This window comes from Panthera onca, chromosome B3 (genome assembly GCF_046562875.1).
Source record: "Panthera onca isolate mPanOnc1 chromosome B3, mPanOnc1 haplotype 2, whole genome shotgun sequence".
Lineage (NCBI taxonomy): Eukaryota > Metazoa > Chordata > Mammalia > Carnivora > Felidae > Panthera > Panthera onca.
Window position 1 is genome coordinate 61847019 of NC_138344.1, and position 16148 is coordinate 61863166.

The following is a 16148-nucleotide window of genomic DNA, read 5'->3' on the forward strand; positions in this document are numbered from 1 at the left end:
CCATATCAAGAGATTGGTGTATACTACATAAATTGTAAGGTAATGAAATCATTGGAAAAAAACATTTTAAGACATAATTTTGAGGATAGTAATTTTAGTCCAGTAAAATGATTCTGTTTTTATCCCTCGGTAAGGCCCTCTCTCCGGCCTTCACCTCTCTTTGTATGCCAAGTTTTTCTGTTCTTTCTTAGCCTTATTCCTCTTTATATTTCTGGTGGACCAAAAAAAAATTAAAGGAAAGAAAAAGGATAGGGATGAACGAAAGAAAACAGCTTACAGCTTATCTTGGCTTGGTTCCAGGTGCTGGCTGCAGTTTCTTCCTTGTTGGAAGAGCGGGGCTGGTTGCCAAATTTAGGGCCAGATAAGAACAATAGACAAACTAGTCCAGTTTTGAGACCCATCCCCCCACTCCTACATGCTTCACTGTTTTAACTTTCAGCCAGTATTCCTCTAAGCCTGATGTTAGCTAATATGTAGGTGAGTAGATTGTTCAGGGAAGCAAGAGGAGAAAGTAGGAGGACAAAGTCATTGGCAAACCAGTTTGGTTGTGAGCAGGGAAAATTGAGGTCTGAAGAAAGAAGGCAATCAAGGGATGGGAGAATCTTTTCTTTCAGGTATAGGCAGTAAGTACTCATGTCAAAGCAGAGCTGTGGCCTCTTCTGAGCTCTTGATCTTTTATCTTTTATCTTGTCTTTGAGGGTGAATATGGATTTTGCCAAGTTTCTTAAGTCTCGTGGGTAATTTTTATCTTTGTATGCAAGATAAACATATTAGTGTGTTAGTAAACATTTGATGCTATATGGAATACTTCCATGTGAATTTATAGGCATTTGAGAGTCGTAGGTCTTGAAGTTTTGCAAGCGGCCAGACGTATGTATGATCTAAGTTTGTGAAACATTCTCTCAGTTTGGTTGATAATTAACTGATGGGTTTCATTCATGTTTATGTTTTATGTCCTTCTCCGAACCTTTGAAATAAAACTATTTGTGATGGAACTTTATTGTTCCTTTAATTTACTTTGCTCATTTAAACATGTAGTTGTTGACTGTTGTAAAGGAGGTGTTACTCTTTTTTGTTTTAATTTAGAAAGGTTTTCTCGATAGTACTTTAGCTATAATAAACCTGTATTTATTATGAAAAATAACCCCCATTTTCTCTCAAATTCTCTTTCAGATTTTCTTCTCATTTGAATCTGGCTCAAGTACTATAAAACCTTAAAGAGAAAGTATAGTTTTATATAGCATACCTTAGGACTGGTCTCTTTTCTTGGCTAAGTTCCTTGTTATATTTTTGTTTTTCATTTGGGGAGGTGGACCAAGGGTAAATCAACTCTACTTCATATGAATTTTATTATAAAATAGTTAATGCAGAGTAGTGACATGTGCATTTGATCTGTATTCATATTTTATAGGTCATCACAGATGAACTATACATTGTTTTTGGGAGTATTTTCTTCCTTTGTCATCTTATTCTTAAATGTCTTCTGGTTGACTTTCAGAATAATTTATAGCCCCTAGTCACTTATTTTCACTTTCGGTGATAAAGATCTTTTGACATGTTTACATTTTTTACAATACTAAAACTATATACAGGTATCTACCACCTAGGTTATGGAATAAAGCTCATTGGTTGAGTTTAGTTGGTATCTCTGCGCCACTCTAGGAAATTGATACAGTAAAGAAATAAGCATTTTAGAAACAGAAGCTTAATGGAGAAAACATTTCATGTTGTAAATGAGAGCAAAACATATGTTATTAAATATAAGTGAAGACTATTCCTTGCTTTTATTACCACTGACTTGGTTATAATAAAACTGTGCGTTAACAATTCTTAGTTTTCTAAAGGTAAAGAATCTATAAAAGAATTGTATGCAAACTATATATAGATTTTATGAATTCTGTTGATCACCTCTTGTTGTATGTGATTGATGATTTGACTCTGTTTTCACTTCTAACTTTTTTCCCTTTAGGCCAAGAGGCAACAACGAAAACTGAACTTCCTAATCACCCAGACAGAGTTGTATGCCCATTTCATGAGTCGTAAACGAGACATGGGTCATGATGGAATCCAGGAAGAAATCTTAAGGAAACTGGAAGACAGTTCTACCCAAAGACAGATTGACATTGGTGGAGGAGTGGTAGTTAACATCACACAGGAGGATTATGGTGAGTCCTGCGTCAGGAGGTAGAGGAAGTGGGTACCCTCTATTTTTTCATACCTAAGGTTTCTTGCAAGTTTTGTCTTGATTGGTAAGCAATGATTAGTAAAGGGGAATTTATTGTGCTGGAGTAGGGAAAGTATGAATAAAATCAATACAAAATAACTTTTTTTAATTAAAGAATTTGGAAAGGGAAGGGTGTGTTTATATGATCTTATAAGTTTGGGAATATTTTATATGTTTTGATTTGTTAGTAGGAATGGAGGCTATTGAATCAGAAGAATTCAGTGAACATGTCTCAGCAGAGAAAATCATGTCTCTCTTAACAAGATTCTTGGTGATATAAGTCAAGCATGAGAAAGAGACTGTTCAGTTTTGGTATTTTTGTGTCCACAGGGGGAGGGATGAATTGGGGTGAAGTTTGAGGGTAATTTCACAGAGAATAGTGATAAAGATCATGTTGAGCTCAGAATAAAAAGAATGAGCGTTCCTGCATGGGTCTTAGGGGTTACACATGTCTTGATTTCTTCTTTGGGGATAGTTTCACCCAGCAGAAATCTATCACAGTTTTTAATCCCTATTGTTATGCTTTTCTTTGCTTTGGCATTGCTTTGTGCAAAAAACCCAGGATTGGGAGCCTGGAGCTCAGGTGGTTTCTGTGAGCTGGCTTTAGCTACTAGAGACATGGCACCCCTCTGCCTTCATTGCCACTTCTAAGTCCTAACCTTTGTCATGTAATTTGAGCCTTTCTGTTCTCTCACCCTCTGTGAATTTAGGGATGAGTAGGTTGGGGGAGTTAGGGATTGACAGTGTCAATGTGAATTGCAACTTTGAAGGAGATCAATTAATGACTTGCGATAATCTATAAGTTTTCCTTTTCAGATAGTAACCATTTCAAAGCCCAGGCCCTGAAGAATGCTGAAAATGCTTACCATATTCATCAAGCTCGGGTGAGTCTTACAAATGAAAAGAACCTATTATGCGCTCTGGAAATACCCCACAACCTTTCATTTGGGTGATTTTCCTTTCAGTTTATTCCTATTTCCAGTGAGAAACACTGGCAGATGTGTGTATATGTACGTGACTATGTGTTGGGTGTGGGTTATGTCTCCATTTAGAACAATAGGAATAGTTGAGGAAGGGTGGAAAATAAGCATTCACTTGTGTGTGAGCTTTAGGAGTGTGTTGATTGAAGCGAGGATAGTATACCTATTTTTTTGTCCTCTTGAGTAATCATGGGTAATAGAGTGTGAAATGCATCATGGTTGTTTAGTGAAGAAGACCATACTGGTGCTTGTTAAGAGAGCTATACTATTGCCTTAAGAAAACTGCTAAGTTAGGACCTTCTTTCAAACCTTAGTAATAGCTTGCTTATTCATGATGTAGTGATATTTCATGAAATCAGAAGGATATGGCAGTTAGATTGAATTAAAATAAGTAAAGAAAGTAAAGAATATACTGCATAGGAACCCTATTTAACAGGGTCTAGGTCAGGATAGATACAAAGTTGACCTTCTCACCAACCCCAACCAAAGAAATGTTATGTCAGATTTTTAACAAATTCCTTGATGAAGTGAGTAATCATGTAGTATGGCTTAGGTCTGTTCATTATAAGAGAACTTGTAATATAATTGTTAAAATAGTAATGTTTCATATATCGTTCTAGATACATAATATATTACATAATATTATTAGAAATTTTGTTCCAGTTACCACACAATAGATATATTGTCATTATGAATTTGATTTGAATTCCATTTTTCCCTCGTATGTTTTTCTTCTAATATGTTTTTATTTTCCAGACAAGGTCATTTGATGAAGATGCAAAAGAAAGTCGAGCAGCTGCCCTCCGGGCAGCAAACAAGTCTGGTACTGGGTTTGGGGAGAGTTACAGCCTGGCAAACCCATCTATCCGAGCTGGTGAAGATATTCCACAACCTACCATTTTTAATGGCAAATTAAAAGGCTACCAGCTGAAAGGCATGAATTGGTTGGCAAATCTGTATGAGCAGGTGAAGTTTAGAACTGTGTCATACCCACTCTGTTTTGTTACGTGTTTTTCTGATATCATTGGTTCAGAGTATTGCGAAATGGACACAAGATAATGTTTTAAATTTCATCCCTTTTAAAAAGTTTCATTGACTGATAAGAGTCAGAAAGATGTTTCTGTATTTTTAACCTGAAATTTTGTTTGAGAATATTTGTATCGTGTACATAGTTTGCCTGAAGTGGTCTTGGTAACCTGATTGTTTGTGTTTTTTTGCCTGGATTATATTTGCTGGAAAACTGGCTTTGGCCTGTTATTCAACTCATGATATCACCTCAGGTATCATAATTCATAGTTGTAGCTGTAGAGTTGACAAAAGGAATCATTACAAGCAGTGGGTAATAGTGCTGAAATGATATTTCTAGTCATTTTTGTTTAAACGAGTCTAATAGTTTGGTTAGTTTTTTGGGACAGTATGTTGAACCCCTGTGTGATGGAATGTGAGAGGTACTGACTATGTGTATTTTTTTTTCCAGGGCATTAATGGCATTCTTGCAGATGAAATGGGTCTTGGCAAAACAGTACAGAGTATTGCCCTCCTGGCCCATCTGGCTGAGGTGGGTAGATGCAGTCTTTGTCTTCCCCACTCTAGATTCTAGGGTGAGAATCAGCCATTATCAAGCATTATGTCATGCTTTGTAGCATACCAGGACTATAGGACTTACTCCTTGCCTTCAAGGTCATTACAAGGTGACATAGTGTGGTGAAACATTTAGGTTTTCAAGACTGGAACAGTTTTTGAGAGTGTGTGGTTGGAAATAATGCCCCTCACCCCCTGTCCACAATCATTAGAATAATGGCAAAGGAATGGTAGTTAGACCAGAAGACCCAAGTTCACATCTTAACTCTGTTTACTGAGAATGTAAACTTGAGCATTCACCTCATCTTTTTTACTTTGACATCACTTTAATTTTCTGAGGTTTAGTTTCTACTTCTGCAACTTGGGGATAATACCTACTTAGAGGAATTCTATGAGAATTAAGTGAAAATAAGTGTAGAAACATTTTGAGAAAAGCAAAAACTCCAATACTAGTAAAATTGTTATCTAGTATAGGGGAAAGCAGCACATACAAGTCAGGATGTAGTAAGTGCTTTGTCAGTGATATAAATTAGGACCTTTAAGTGGTGGGAGTTGGGAGTAATTGCTTGGTATTTTTTCCCAAGTTTTTTTCTGAGCAGATTCCTTCCATGTGTTGTTATTAACATAGACTATTACTACTGAATATGCAAATGTGGGATCTAGACACCATTTTTCTTGTTATAAAGTATTATGGATTCTTAAACTGCTCTTGTTAATTATAATTTTGAACTAAATATCTTCAGTTTTTCTGCAGTTAGCTGACCCATTTTTTCTCTTTCAGAGAGAGAACATCTGGGGACCTTTCTTAATAATTTCACCTGCTTCTACACTTAACAATTGGCACCAGGAGTTTACAAGATTTGTTCCTAAATTTAAGGTAAAAATCAATCCAGCAAAAATTTCTTTTGCTCTTTAAACTTTGTGACTTTTCTTTTTCTGCCTTACTTGTTTAAATTGTTTATAAGAATTTTTAGTTTCTTGCATTTTTTCCAAAATGCTTTGGAATGCATACATTGCATTGTTCCATTTGAAAGTAACTGATGGGAGCAGTAAGAGAGCATATTACATCCTTTTGTTTCATAAGTGAGAAAGCCAAAGTCCAGTTTGAATGATTTGTTGGTTTAGGCACATGGATTGATGCTCCTGGTCAAACTGCCATAGTAGAAAATATCTACCTTGCTGGTTTAACGTAGATTTTGGCAAATCATATCATCAGGGCACATACCCTATAATTTATGACATTGTCATATCCCCTCCCAATATATTCATAAATAATGCATTTTCTCATTACTCCAAAGTCAGATCTTTAGCCTGAGTTTAGATAGAAAGATAGTAAGATCGAGGTCAGAAGTGATCAATAGGGAAGTATGTTGTATTAAGTTGGTTAAGATGTGAACAAGATTTATTAAACAGGTTTTAATTGTGGAAAGTTATTGGGATATAAGAAAGAATGGGTAGAGGTGCCGAGTGGCTCAGTCATGTTCTCAAGGTTTGTGGGTTTGAGCCCTGCATTGGGCTGTGTTCTGACAGCTCAGAGCCTGGAGCCTGCTTTGGATTCTGGGTCTCCCTCTTTCTCTCTCAGCCCCTCCCCTGCTTTTGCTCTCTTTCTCTCTCTCTCTCTCTCTCAAAAATAAACATTTAAAGAAAAAGAAAAGAACAGGTAGGGTTTATTATAGTGTTTGCAAGTAAAAATGGGGAAATTAGGTAACTATGTGTTCTGTCCCTAAAGTGACATAATGATAATGAAGTTTCATGGTAAAGAGGATTTTATGGAGATTGTATATCAGGAATTATTGAGGGGCACCTGTGTGGCTCAGTCAGTTAAGCAGCGGATTCTTGATTTCAGCTCAGGTCATGATCTTGTGGTTCGTGAGATTGAGCCCCACATTGGGTTCCACACTGACAGCGCATGGAGCCTACTTTTGATTCTCTCTCTCTCCCTCTCTCTGTCCCTCCCCCTGCTTGCACTTGCTCTCTCTCAAAATAAGTAAATAAACTTAAAATTTTCTTTAAAAAAAATTATTGATATGATCTGATTTGGGGTGTCCATAATCATGGGTTCCATTCAATTTAAAGGACACAGGATAGGGTGGATGTGGGAGTCTGATGTTTTTCTGGCTTAAGCGTTGTAAGGAATAAGGAGACATGAGGGGTATTCCACTTTGGGATACCTTTGTGGCTATGGCTGCACCTTATTGCCTCAATTGTAGTTAGAAACTATTTACAAGGCACATTAAGTTGTATAGCTTTTAACATGGTAGACTCATTTTTATTTTTAATTTTATTATTTTTTTAAACATTTATTTATTTTTGATAGAAACAGAGCATGAGTGGGGGAGGGGCAGAGAGAGAGGGAGACACAGAATCTGAAGCAGGCTCTAGGCTCTGAGCTGTCAGCACAGAGCCCGACGCGGGGCTTGAACTCACGGACTGCGAGACCATGACCAGAGCCAAAGTTGGAAGCTTAATTGACTGAGCCACCCAGGTGCCCCGACTCATTTTTATTTCATTTCATTTCACTTATTTTTTAGTTGATTTATTTTGAGAGCCTGTGAGCAGGAGAGGGGCAGAGAGAGAAGGAGAGAGAGAATCAAGCACTGAGAGTGCAAAACCCCATGCCAGGCTCGATTTCACCAACCCCAAGATCATGACCTGAACTAAGATCAAGAGTAGGGTGTCCAACTGAGTGACCACCCAGATGCCCCATTGGTTGACTCATTTTTAAATTTGTAAGGAGGAGATGAGATCATTCTAAGGTAGTTTGTTGAATATTTTCTCTAGAGTTGTTTGCTATATGGAATATGGAGCTGCTTTTTTTCTTCATTTATTCATTTTTTTTTTTCTTTTCCAGTACATGTTCAACAATCAGGAGTTGAAAAACTCAGTCTTAAAAATTTCTACCAGGGGCGCCTGGGTGGCTCAGTCAGTTAAGCGTCTGACTTCAGCTCAGGTCATGATCCCACAGTCCATGAGTTCGAGCCCTGCATCAGGCTCTGTGCTGACAGCTCAGAGCCTGGAGCCTGCTTCAGATTCTGTGTCTCCCTTTCTCTCTGCCCCTCCCCTGGTCATGCTCTGTCTCAAAAATAAATAAAAACATTAAAAAAAAAAATTTCCACCAAACCACTTAAGTTTTCAGTATTAACTTTACTGACCATTAGATGGCAATGTCAAACTACTTATGTCATTGATACCTGTCCTTTGATTTTATGCCTCTGCCTGGAACCGAGCTTTCATGTTCATGTTGAGCTTACTTTTGAATAAGCCTTTGAGCCTATTTTAGTTGCCACTGGTTTTTTTTTGTCTCATTTTTTAAAAATTGTGATAAAAAGCACATATATGGGTGCACCTGGCTCAATCACTTGCTAAACATCCAACTGGATCTCAGGGTCATGAGTTTGAGCCCCATGTTGGGTGTAAAGTGTGCTGTTTTTTGTTTTTTGTTTGTTTCTTTTAATGTTTATTTTTGAGAGAGAGAGCCATAGCGCAAGCAGAGGAGGGTCAGAGAGAGAGAGTCACAGAATCTGAAGCAGGCTCCAGACTAAGCTGTCAGCAGAGTCCAATGTGGGGCTTAAACTCACGAACTGTGAGATCATGACCTGAGCTGTAGTCAGACGCTTAACCGACTGAGCCACCCAGGCGTTCCGTGAATAAAGTATACTTTAAAAAAAAACCAAAAACCACACATACATAAAATGTGCCCCTGTAAAGTATACAGTTTAGTAGTAATAAGTACATTTATGGTGTGTGGTGCAATGATGGATGCTGTCTGATTGCAGAATTTTTTCATCATCCCAAACAGAAACCTCTTCCCCATTAAGCAGTCACTCCCTATTCCCCTTTCCTTCCAACCACTGGCTACCGCAAATTCACTTTCTGTCTCTGTATTTGCTTATTCTGGATATTTCATGTAACTGGAATCATATAGTAGGTGGTTTTAGTTTTGTTTTGTTTTGTTTTTTAAATCTGGCTTCTTTTCACTTAGCATAATATTTTCAAAGTTCATCCATGTTATAGCACATGTCAGCATGTCATTCCTTTTTATGACTGAATAGTATTTAATTATCTAGACAAACTATATTTTGTTTATCCATTCATCTCTCAATGGATGTTTGGATTGTGTCCACCTTTGGCTGTTGTTAATAATACTGTTAGGAACATTCATCTACAGGTTGTTATTTGAACACCTGTCCTGTTTTCAGTTCTTTTGGTATATATCTAGGAGTGGAATTGCTAACGCATTCTGTATTTTATTGAGAAATCTGGTACCTGTTATTTTGCTGTTTTTGTTCAGCTTACGAGCTAAAAATAGCTTTTCTGTTTTTAAACTGTTGATTTAAAAAGAATATTTCATAACAAATGGGATATGAAATTTAAACACATATAGTTGTTATTTGCTTACAGAAAAGGTTTGATGGTCTCTTCTATATTGATTCATTGCTTCAATTTCCATTGCTCCTTTAGGTTGTCCAGAAATGTGTCCACCTCCCTGCAGAACATAGTTAAATGTAGACTGTACTCAAGTTTATAGTTAGTTTACATTCAAAAGATACTTAGGCATATGATGATAGCATCTGAATATTTATTTTATGTGACAGGTATCTGAGCAACACTTGTTTTAAGATTCTAGTATGACCATAGGCTTCCTCTTTTTCCCCATGAAATATAATTTATGTTTTTTCTATAATGTACCATTTTCATTCCTGAAAGTGGCTATTTTGTGTGTTTCTATTTCATTCATCTCTGCTTTTTTTAAAAATTACTTTTGTTTGCTTTTTTGTGAACTTTTTTCTTTTTCTAACATCTTTTTTTTTTTTTTAATTTTTTTTTTTTTAACGTTTTATTTATTTTTGAGACAGAGAGAGACAGAGCATGAATGGGGGAGGGGCAGAGAGAGAGGGAGACACAGAATCGGAAGCAGGCTCCAGGCTCTGAGCCATCAGCCCAGAGCCCGATGCGGGGCTCGAACTCACGGACCGCGAGATCGTGACCTGAGCTGAAGTCGGACGCTTAACCGACTGAGCCACCCAGGCGCCCCTCTTTTTCTAACATCTTAAGTGGAGCTTAGATGCTTGATTTTTAGCTTTTTCCAGTAAGTGTCCTTAAGGGTATTAATATCTTCTTGTGCATGACTGTAGCTATCCAAAGTTTTGATGTGTCACATTTTCATTAATCTTTAATTCAATATAATTTCTAGCTTATGTTGCAAGTTTTGTTTGATTCATGGCTTAATTAAAAGTAGTTCCTGGGGTGCCTGGGCGGCTGAGTTGGTTAAGCATCCGACTCAGGTCATGATCTCGTGGTTTGTGAGTTCGAGTTGTGCGTCAGGATGTATGCTGACAGCTCAGAGCTTGGAGCATGCTTCAGATTCTGTCTCCCTCTCTATCTGCCCCTGCCCCTTCTTGCACTCTGTCTCTATCTTTCTCAAAAGTAAAAATTAAAAAAAAAATTTTTTTTTAAGTGTGGTTCTTAATTTCCAAACAGAGGAATCTTTTTGTTACTAGATATCTTTTTGTTACTAATTTACAGTTTAAACCCATTGTGATAAGAAATTAGGCTTTGTGTGATTTTGATCCATTGAAATCTTTTGAACTTTCCTTTCCCACCATATGGTCAGTGTTTGTAATAATGTCCTATATCTGTTTGAAAATAATAAGTATTGTGCAGTTGTTGAGTGCAGCGTTCTGTGTGTGTTGGTTAGGTTAGGTTTTTTAAGTTCTTCTGTATCTTTACTGATTTTTTGGTCTGCCTCTTCAATTACTGACTGAAAGAAGTATATTAAAATTTGCCACAATTAAGGATTTTTTCATTTCTGTTCTATTTTGCTTCTTTACTTTGAGACTGTGAGTTGTATACAAGTTTACAGTTACTTTGTCTTACTGGTGAATTGAACCTTTTATTATTATGAAATCCCTCTTGTTAAGACTTTTTGCCTTAAATCTGCTCTTTCTGGTATTAAATAGATCAGCTTTCTTCTGGTTTGTATATGGTATCGCTTTTTCATTTAACCATTCTGTTTCCATTTAAGGTTTTTTTTCCTGCCTTTATTTGGAGCATTTATGCTTTTTTTTTTTTTTTTTTTTTAACGTTTATTTATTTTTTTGAGACCGAGAGAGACAGAGCATGAACAGGGGAGGGTCAGAGAGAGGGAGACACAGAATCTGAAACAGGCTCCAGGCTCTGAGCGGTCAGCACAGAGCCCGACGCGGGGCTCGAACCCACAAACTGTGAGATCATGACCGGAGCCGAAGTCGGACGCTTAACCGACCGAGCCACCCAGGCGCCCCGGAGCATTTATGCTTTTAATGTAGTTACTGACACATGGAGTTTAAATCTTCCTTACTGTTTTCTTTCTTCTTCTACAACTTTCCTTTTTCTTCTTTCTTGTGTCCTTTGGATTGATTATATTTTACTACTCTTCTCATTCCTTTTTGGAATTACTAATTTCTTTTTGGAATATACTAATTATATATTCATTTTATTTTTTAGTAGATACCCAGGAATCAAGGAACATGTATCCTTGATTTAAAAAAAAATTTTTTTTAACATTTATTTATTGCTGAGAGAGACAGAGCATGAGCAGGGGAGGTGCAGAGAAGGAGGGAGACACAGAAGCAGGCTCCAGGCTCTGAGCTGTCAGCACAGAGCCCGACGTGGGGCTTCAACCCACGAACTGGGAGATAATGACCTGAGCCCAAGTCGGATGCTTAACCAACTGAGCCACCCAGGTGCCCCGATTTTTTAAAAAGTAGTATAAATTAATACTGTTACTGCTTTCCAGATAGTAAAAGGGCTTTAGTATACTTTAACTACATTCCCGTTCTCTAGACTTACGTGCTATTGTAAATATTTTATCTTTCAAACCCCACCAAGCATTTTATTATCATCTATACTTTTTAAATTTATTTAGATTTATTTATATTACTCACGTATTCAGTGTTTTCATTGATCTTCATTTCTTCCTGTATATTTTTACTTCGTTGTGGCTGAAAGTTTTCAAAACAACAATAAACATCAAGCTACAGGTCCAAGAAGCACTTTGAAAGGAAATTATACCTAGAGATACAACAGAAAAAGTGAATTTCCCATTCTTTTCTTTCTCCATGCTTTCGTCTAAATATTTCCTTCTGACCTATATCATCTATTTCACTGATTCTTAGATGCATCTAATCTGTTATTAAACCCATAATTGAATTCTTAGTGTTAGTTACTGTATTTTCCAGTTGGGGAAATTCTCTTTGGTATTTATAATTTTTAATACACCCCTGAAATTCTCTAGCTTATCTTTTAATTCCAGGAACAAATTAGCATCTTTTTAAAAAGTGTTCTTTTGATATTTCATTGTCAGGATCTCCTCTGTGTTTATTTCTTGTACGTGTTTCTCATACTGGTTTTCAGTCATATTGTCTAATCTTTCTATATACCTGGGTATATTTTGTACATTTTGTTTGTTTATGTTTTTACTGTATACCAGACATTATATAGGAATGATTGTAGAGGTCATTGTGGGCTCTGTTTTCTTCTTCCAGATTGTGGATTTATAGGTGTTTGGGGTTGGGCATTTTGTGTTTGTTTTGTTTGTTTTGCCACTAGTAATTGGGGGGGGGGGGGCACTAACAATCCAAAAGTCCCCCCTTAAGCTAGTCAGGAATTGAGATGATTCATAGCTGGGATTCAGTACTTGTTAAGGCAAGTCTATATTTAATTGACTTTTACTACCCATGGGTATGTATCCTGTGATTCTTATCTTAAGACCAGGGAGGTGGGTGGTTATCAGAATCCTTCTTCCTTAAACTACAGTTTTTGTTCTGTAGGCACTGTATCTCTTAAAACAATATTCTGTTTAATTTCTTAGCTTCACAACTGGAACTTTTGGAAATGATCAGCACCTTTTGGAAGGACATGTACCACGTGTTAGGCTTTCCTCTCTGGACTTTGTTTCCTGGATCTTGACTCCATAATTCTCCACTGCCTCAGTAGCTTTCTCATGCCTTCAAACCAATGTTTTGTATGTGTGTTTTAATTCAGTCTGTAGGAAGAGGGCTAGTGACAGTGACAGAAGAGGAACTCCTATATTCATTCTTTAGGTTCTTTTTATTTTTATTTATTATTATTATTATTTCAATATATGAAATTTATTGTCAAATTGGTTTCCATACAACACCCAATGCTCATCCCAAAAGGTGCCCTCCTCAATACCCATCACCCACTCTCCCCTCCCTCCCACCCCCTATCAACCCTTAGTTTGTTCTCAGTTTTTTTTAAATTTTTTTTTATTTTTCAATATATGAAGTTTATTGTCAAATTGGTTTCAATACAACACCCAATGCTCATCCCAAAAGGTGCCCTCCTCAATACCCATCACCCACCCTTCCCTCCCTCCCACCCCCTATCAACCCTTAGTTTGTTCTCAGTTTTTAAGAGTCTCTTATGCTTTGGCTCTCTCCCACTCTAACCTCTTTTTTTTTTTTTTTTTTTTCCCCCCTTCCCCTCCGCCGTGGGTTTCTGTTAAAGTTTCTCAGGATCCACATAAGAGTGAAAACATATGGTATCTGTCTTCTCTGTATGGCTTATTTCACTTAGCATAACACTCTCCAGTTCCATCCACGTTGCTACAAAGGGCCAGATTTCATTCTTTCTCATTGCCACGTAGTACTCCATTGTGTATATAAACCACAATTTTTTTATCCATTCATCAGTTGATGGACATGTAGGCTCTTTCCATAATTTGGCTATTGTTGAGAGTGCTGCTATAAACATTGGGGTACAAGTGCCCCTATGCCTCAGTACTCCTGTATCCCTTGGGTAAATTCCTAGCAGTGCTACTGCTGGGTCATAGGGTAGGTCTATTTTTAATTTTTTGAGGAACCTCCACACTGTTTTCCAGAGTGGCTGCACCAATTTGCATTCCCACCAACAGTGCAAGAGGGTTCCCGTTTCTCCACATCCTCTCCAGCATCTATAGTCTCCTGATTTGTTCATTTTGGCCACTCTGACTGGCGTGAGGTGATATCTGCTTTAGGTTCTTTTTAAATCATCTGGGAGCACCCGGCTGGCTCATTCAGAAGAATATAAGACTCTTGATCTTAGTGTCGTGAGTTTGAGCTCAACATTTGGTATAGAGAAAACTTAATAAACTTTAAAAAGTAAAAATAAAAAAAAAAATAAAAACATTCTGAATTAACATTTGTGCCGATACTTTTAAGATTATAAGTAGGAAATAATCTGTATAATGGTCCTTTTTCCAGGTGCTACCATACTGGGGAAATCCTCATGATAGAAAAGTTATCAGGAGGTTCTGGAGTCAGGTAACTTTCAGCTTATTATATATATACATACATGCGCCCGTATATACATACATATGCAATCGTTTCTGCAATTGATCTGAAGAATTTCCTGTGTGTAAAATCTTACATATATTTCTAGGTACTAAGCCAGTGTACTTTTTTATCTTCTACAACACTTTTCCCATTATATAGACCATTAGCTGGACTTGCAGTCTAGGATTAAGTAAGAACTCTTTAGTAAGCTGAAGACTAATTTTAACATGATCTGTAATTAAGGTGAGTACTTAAAAAAGTTATGGTTTCATTTACTGCACACCTACCACGTAGGAGAAGCACGTCTTTAGGACTGTTTTGAACTTTTTAATCTTAAAAATTAGTGTCCATTTCTCATTATCTTATGAATTATTAGGTATCTATTTTCATTCTTCCCTTCTTATATTTACAGAAGACCCTCTACACTCAGGATGCCCCCTTCCATGTGGTAATTACTAGCTACCAGCTGGTGGTGCAGGATGTAAAGTATTTCCAGCGGGTCAAGTGGCAGTACATGGTATTGGATGAGGCTCAAGCACTCAAGAGTAGTTCCAGGTAACATGATTAATAGAAACCAAATTCTATAGACTGAGGCCGTACAAATGTGGTACAAATATGTGGTAGAGACATATGATATATACACACGAACAGATGAATAAAGGACGGACAGGTTTCAGAACATGGCATGATATGGTCTCTGCATAAGCCATGTATCTGACCAGAAGGCATTTTTCATGGGATGCAAATATTAATGTTTAGAATACAACGATTTCTATTTCTCTATTTAATAATTACTATATCTTAAGTCTTCGTTCTTAAGGAACTTTTTTTTTTTTTAACGTTTATTTATTTTTGAGACAGAGAGAGACAAAGCATGAATGGGGGAGGGTCAGAGAGAGGGAGACACAGAATCTGAAACAGGCTCCAGGTTCTGAGCTGTCAGCACAGAGCCCGACGTGGGGCTCGAACTCACGGACCGCGAGATCATGACCTGAGCCGAAGTCGGCCGCTTAACCGACTGAGCCACCCAGGCGCCCCCGGAACTTTTTTTTTAAGTTTATTAATTTATTTTGAGAGAGAAAGCATGAGTTAGGGAGGGGCAGAGAGAGAATAAGAGAGAAAGAATCCCAAGCAGGCTTTGCACTATCAGCACAGAGCCCATTGAGGGGCTCAAACCCATGAACAGTGAGATCATTACCTGAGCTGAAGTTGGACACTTAACTGACTGAGCCACCCAGGTGCCTCTTCAAAGGAACTTTTTTTGGGAGAAGTCTTGTCTGCCCTTTGATTCAGGGATTATTTTAGACAGGAGGTCTTAGTAGGAAGTAGAATATTTTATTTTGTAGACTGTAGGTTCTGTATGTTTTATGCAGGTTGTCCTAGTCCCTGGATGGTTATTAGAGCCACAAGAATCTTTTTCTTGGAAGTTACGTGTTTAAAACATTGTAGGGGTACCTGGGTTTCTCAGTTTGCTAAGCATCAGGTCATAATCTTACAGCTCGTGAGTTTGAGCCCTGCGTTGGGCTCTGTGCTGACAGCTCACAGCCTGGAGCCTGCTTCAGATTCTGTGTCTCTCTCTCTCTGCCCCTCCCCTGCTTCCCCCCCCCCCAAAATAAACATTAAAAATTTTATTTAAATAATAAAAAAAAATACTCTAATACCTTCAACGTCAAAAACTGAATAGTAAGTCAGTGCTTGACTTTAAAGCGGTATTACATGTTGCATTTCATGCATTCTTACTAACTCTTGGTGAGCCCATAAGGCTTTCTTAGAAATCCATGTTAACTGGCAGGATGGTACTTTCCAATCTCTCATGGGCATTACTTCATATTATACTCTTTTGAAGTAGGATGTGCTTACAGCCAGGAGTGGTAGACTCATTTTGCATTTTCTTCTCACACCTTTCCCCTTTCTCCATTGATCTCTCTAAACTGACACTGTAAGTGCACAGATTAATAATTATAAAGCTTTTTACTATAGATGAGTACCTTATAAGTAAATGGCTTGTGTCAGCAAACTGACCAAAGATAGTAGAGCATTTGTCAA

At 37.4% G+C, this 16148-nt stretch overlaps 1 protein-coding gene across 2 annotated transcripts in view; it reads left to right on the top strand.

Moving 5' to 3' along the window:
- INO80 (INO80 complex ATPase subunit) overlaps window positions 1-16148 on the top strand; it is a 136707-nt gene that overhangs the window by 46829 nt on the left and 73730 nt on the right. For both annotated transcript variants that reach the window (XM_060618905.3, XM_060618904.3), the window contains exons 10-16: window positions 1970-2165; window positions 3041-3108; window positions 3961-4170; window positions 4682-4762; window positions 5567-5662; window positions 14031-14090; window positions 14515-14657. In XM_060618905.3, the coding sequence (XP_060474888.1) occupies window positions 1970-2165; window positions 3041-3108; window positions 3961-4170; window positions 4682-4762; window positions 5567-5662; window positions 14031-14090; window positions 14515-14657 (854 nt within the window). The remainder of the gene's footprint in view (window positions 1-1969; window positions 2166-3040; window positions 3109-3960; window positions 4171-4681; window positions 4763-5566; window positions 5663-14030; window positions 14091-14514; window positions 14658-16148) is intronic.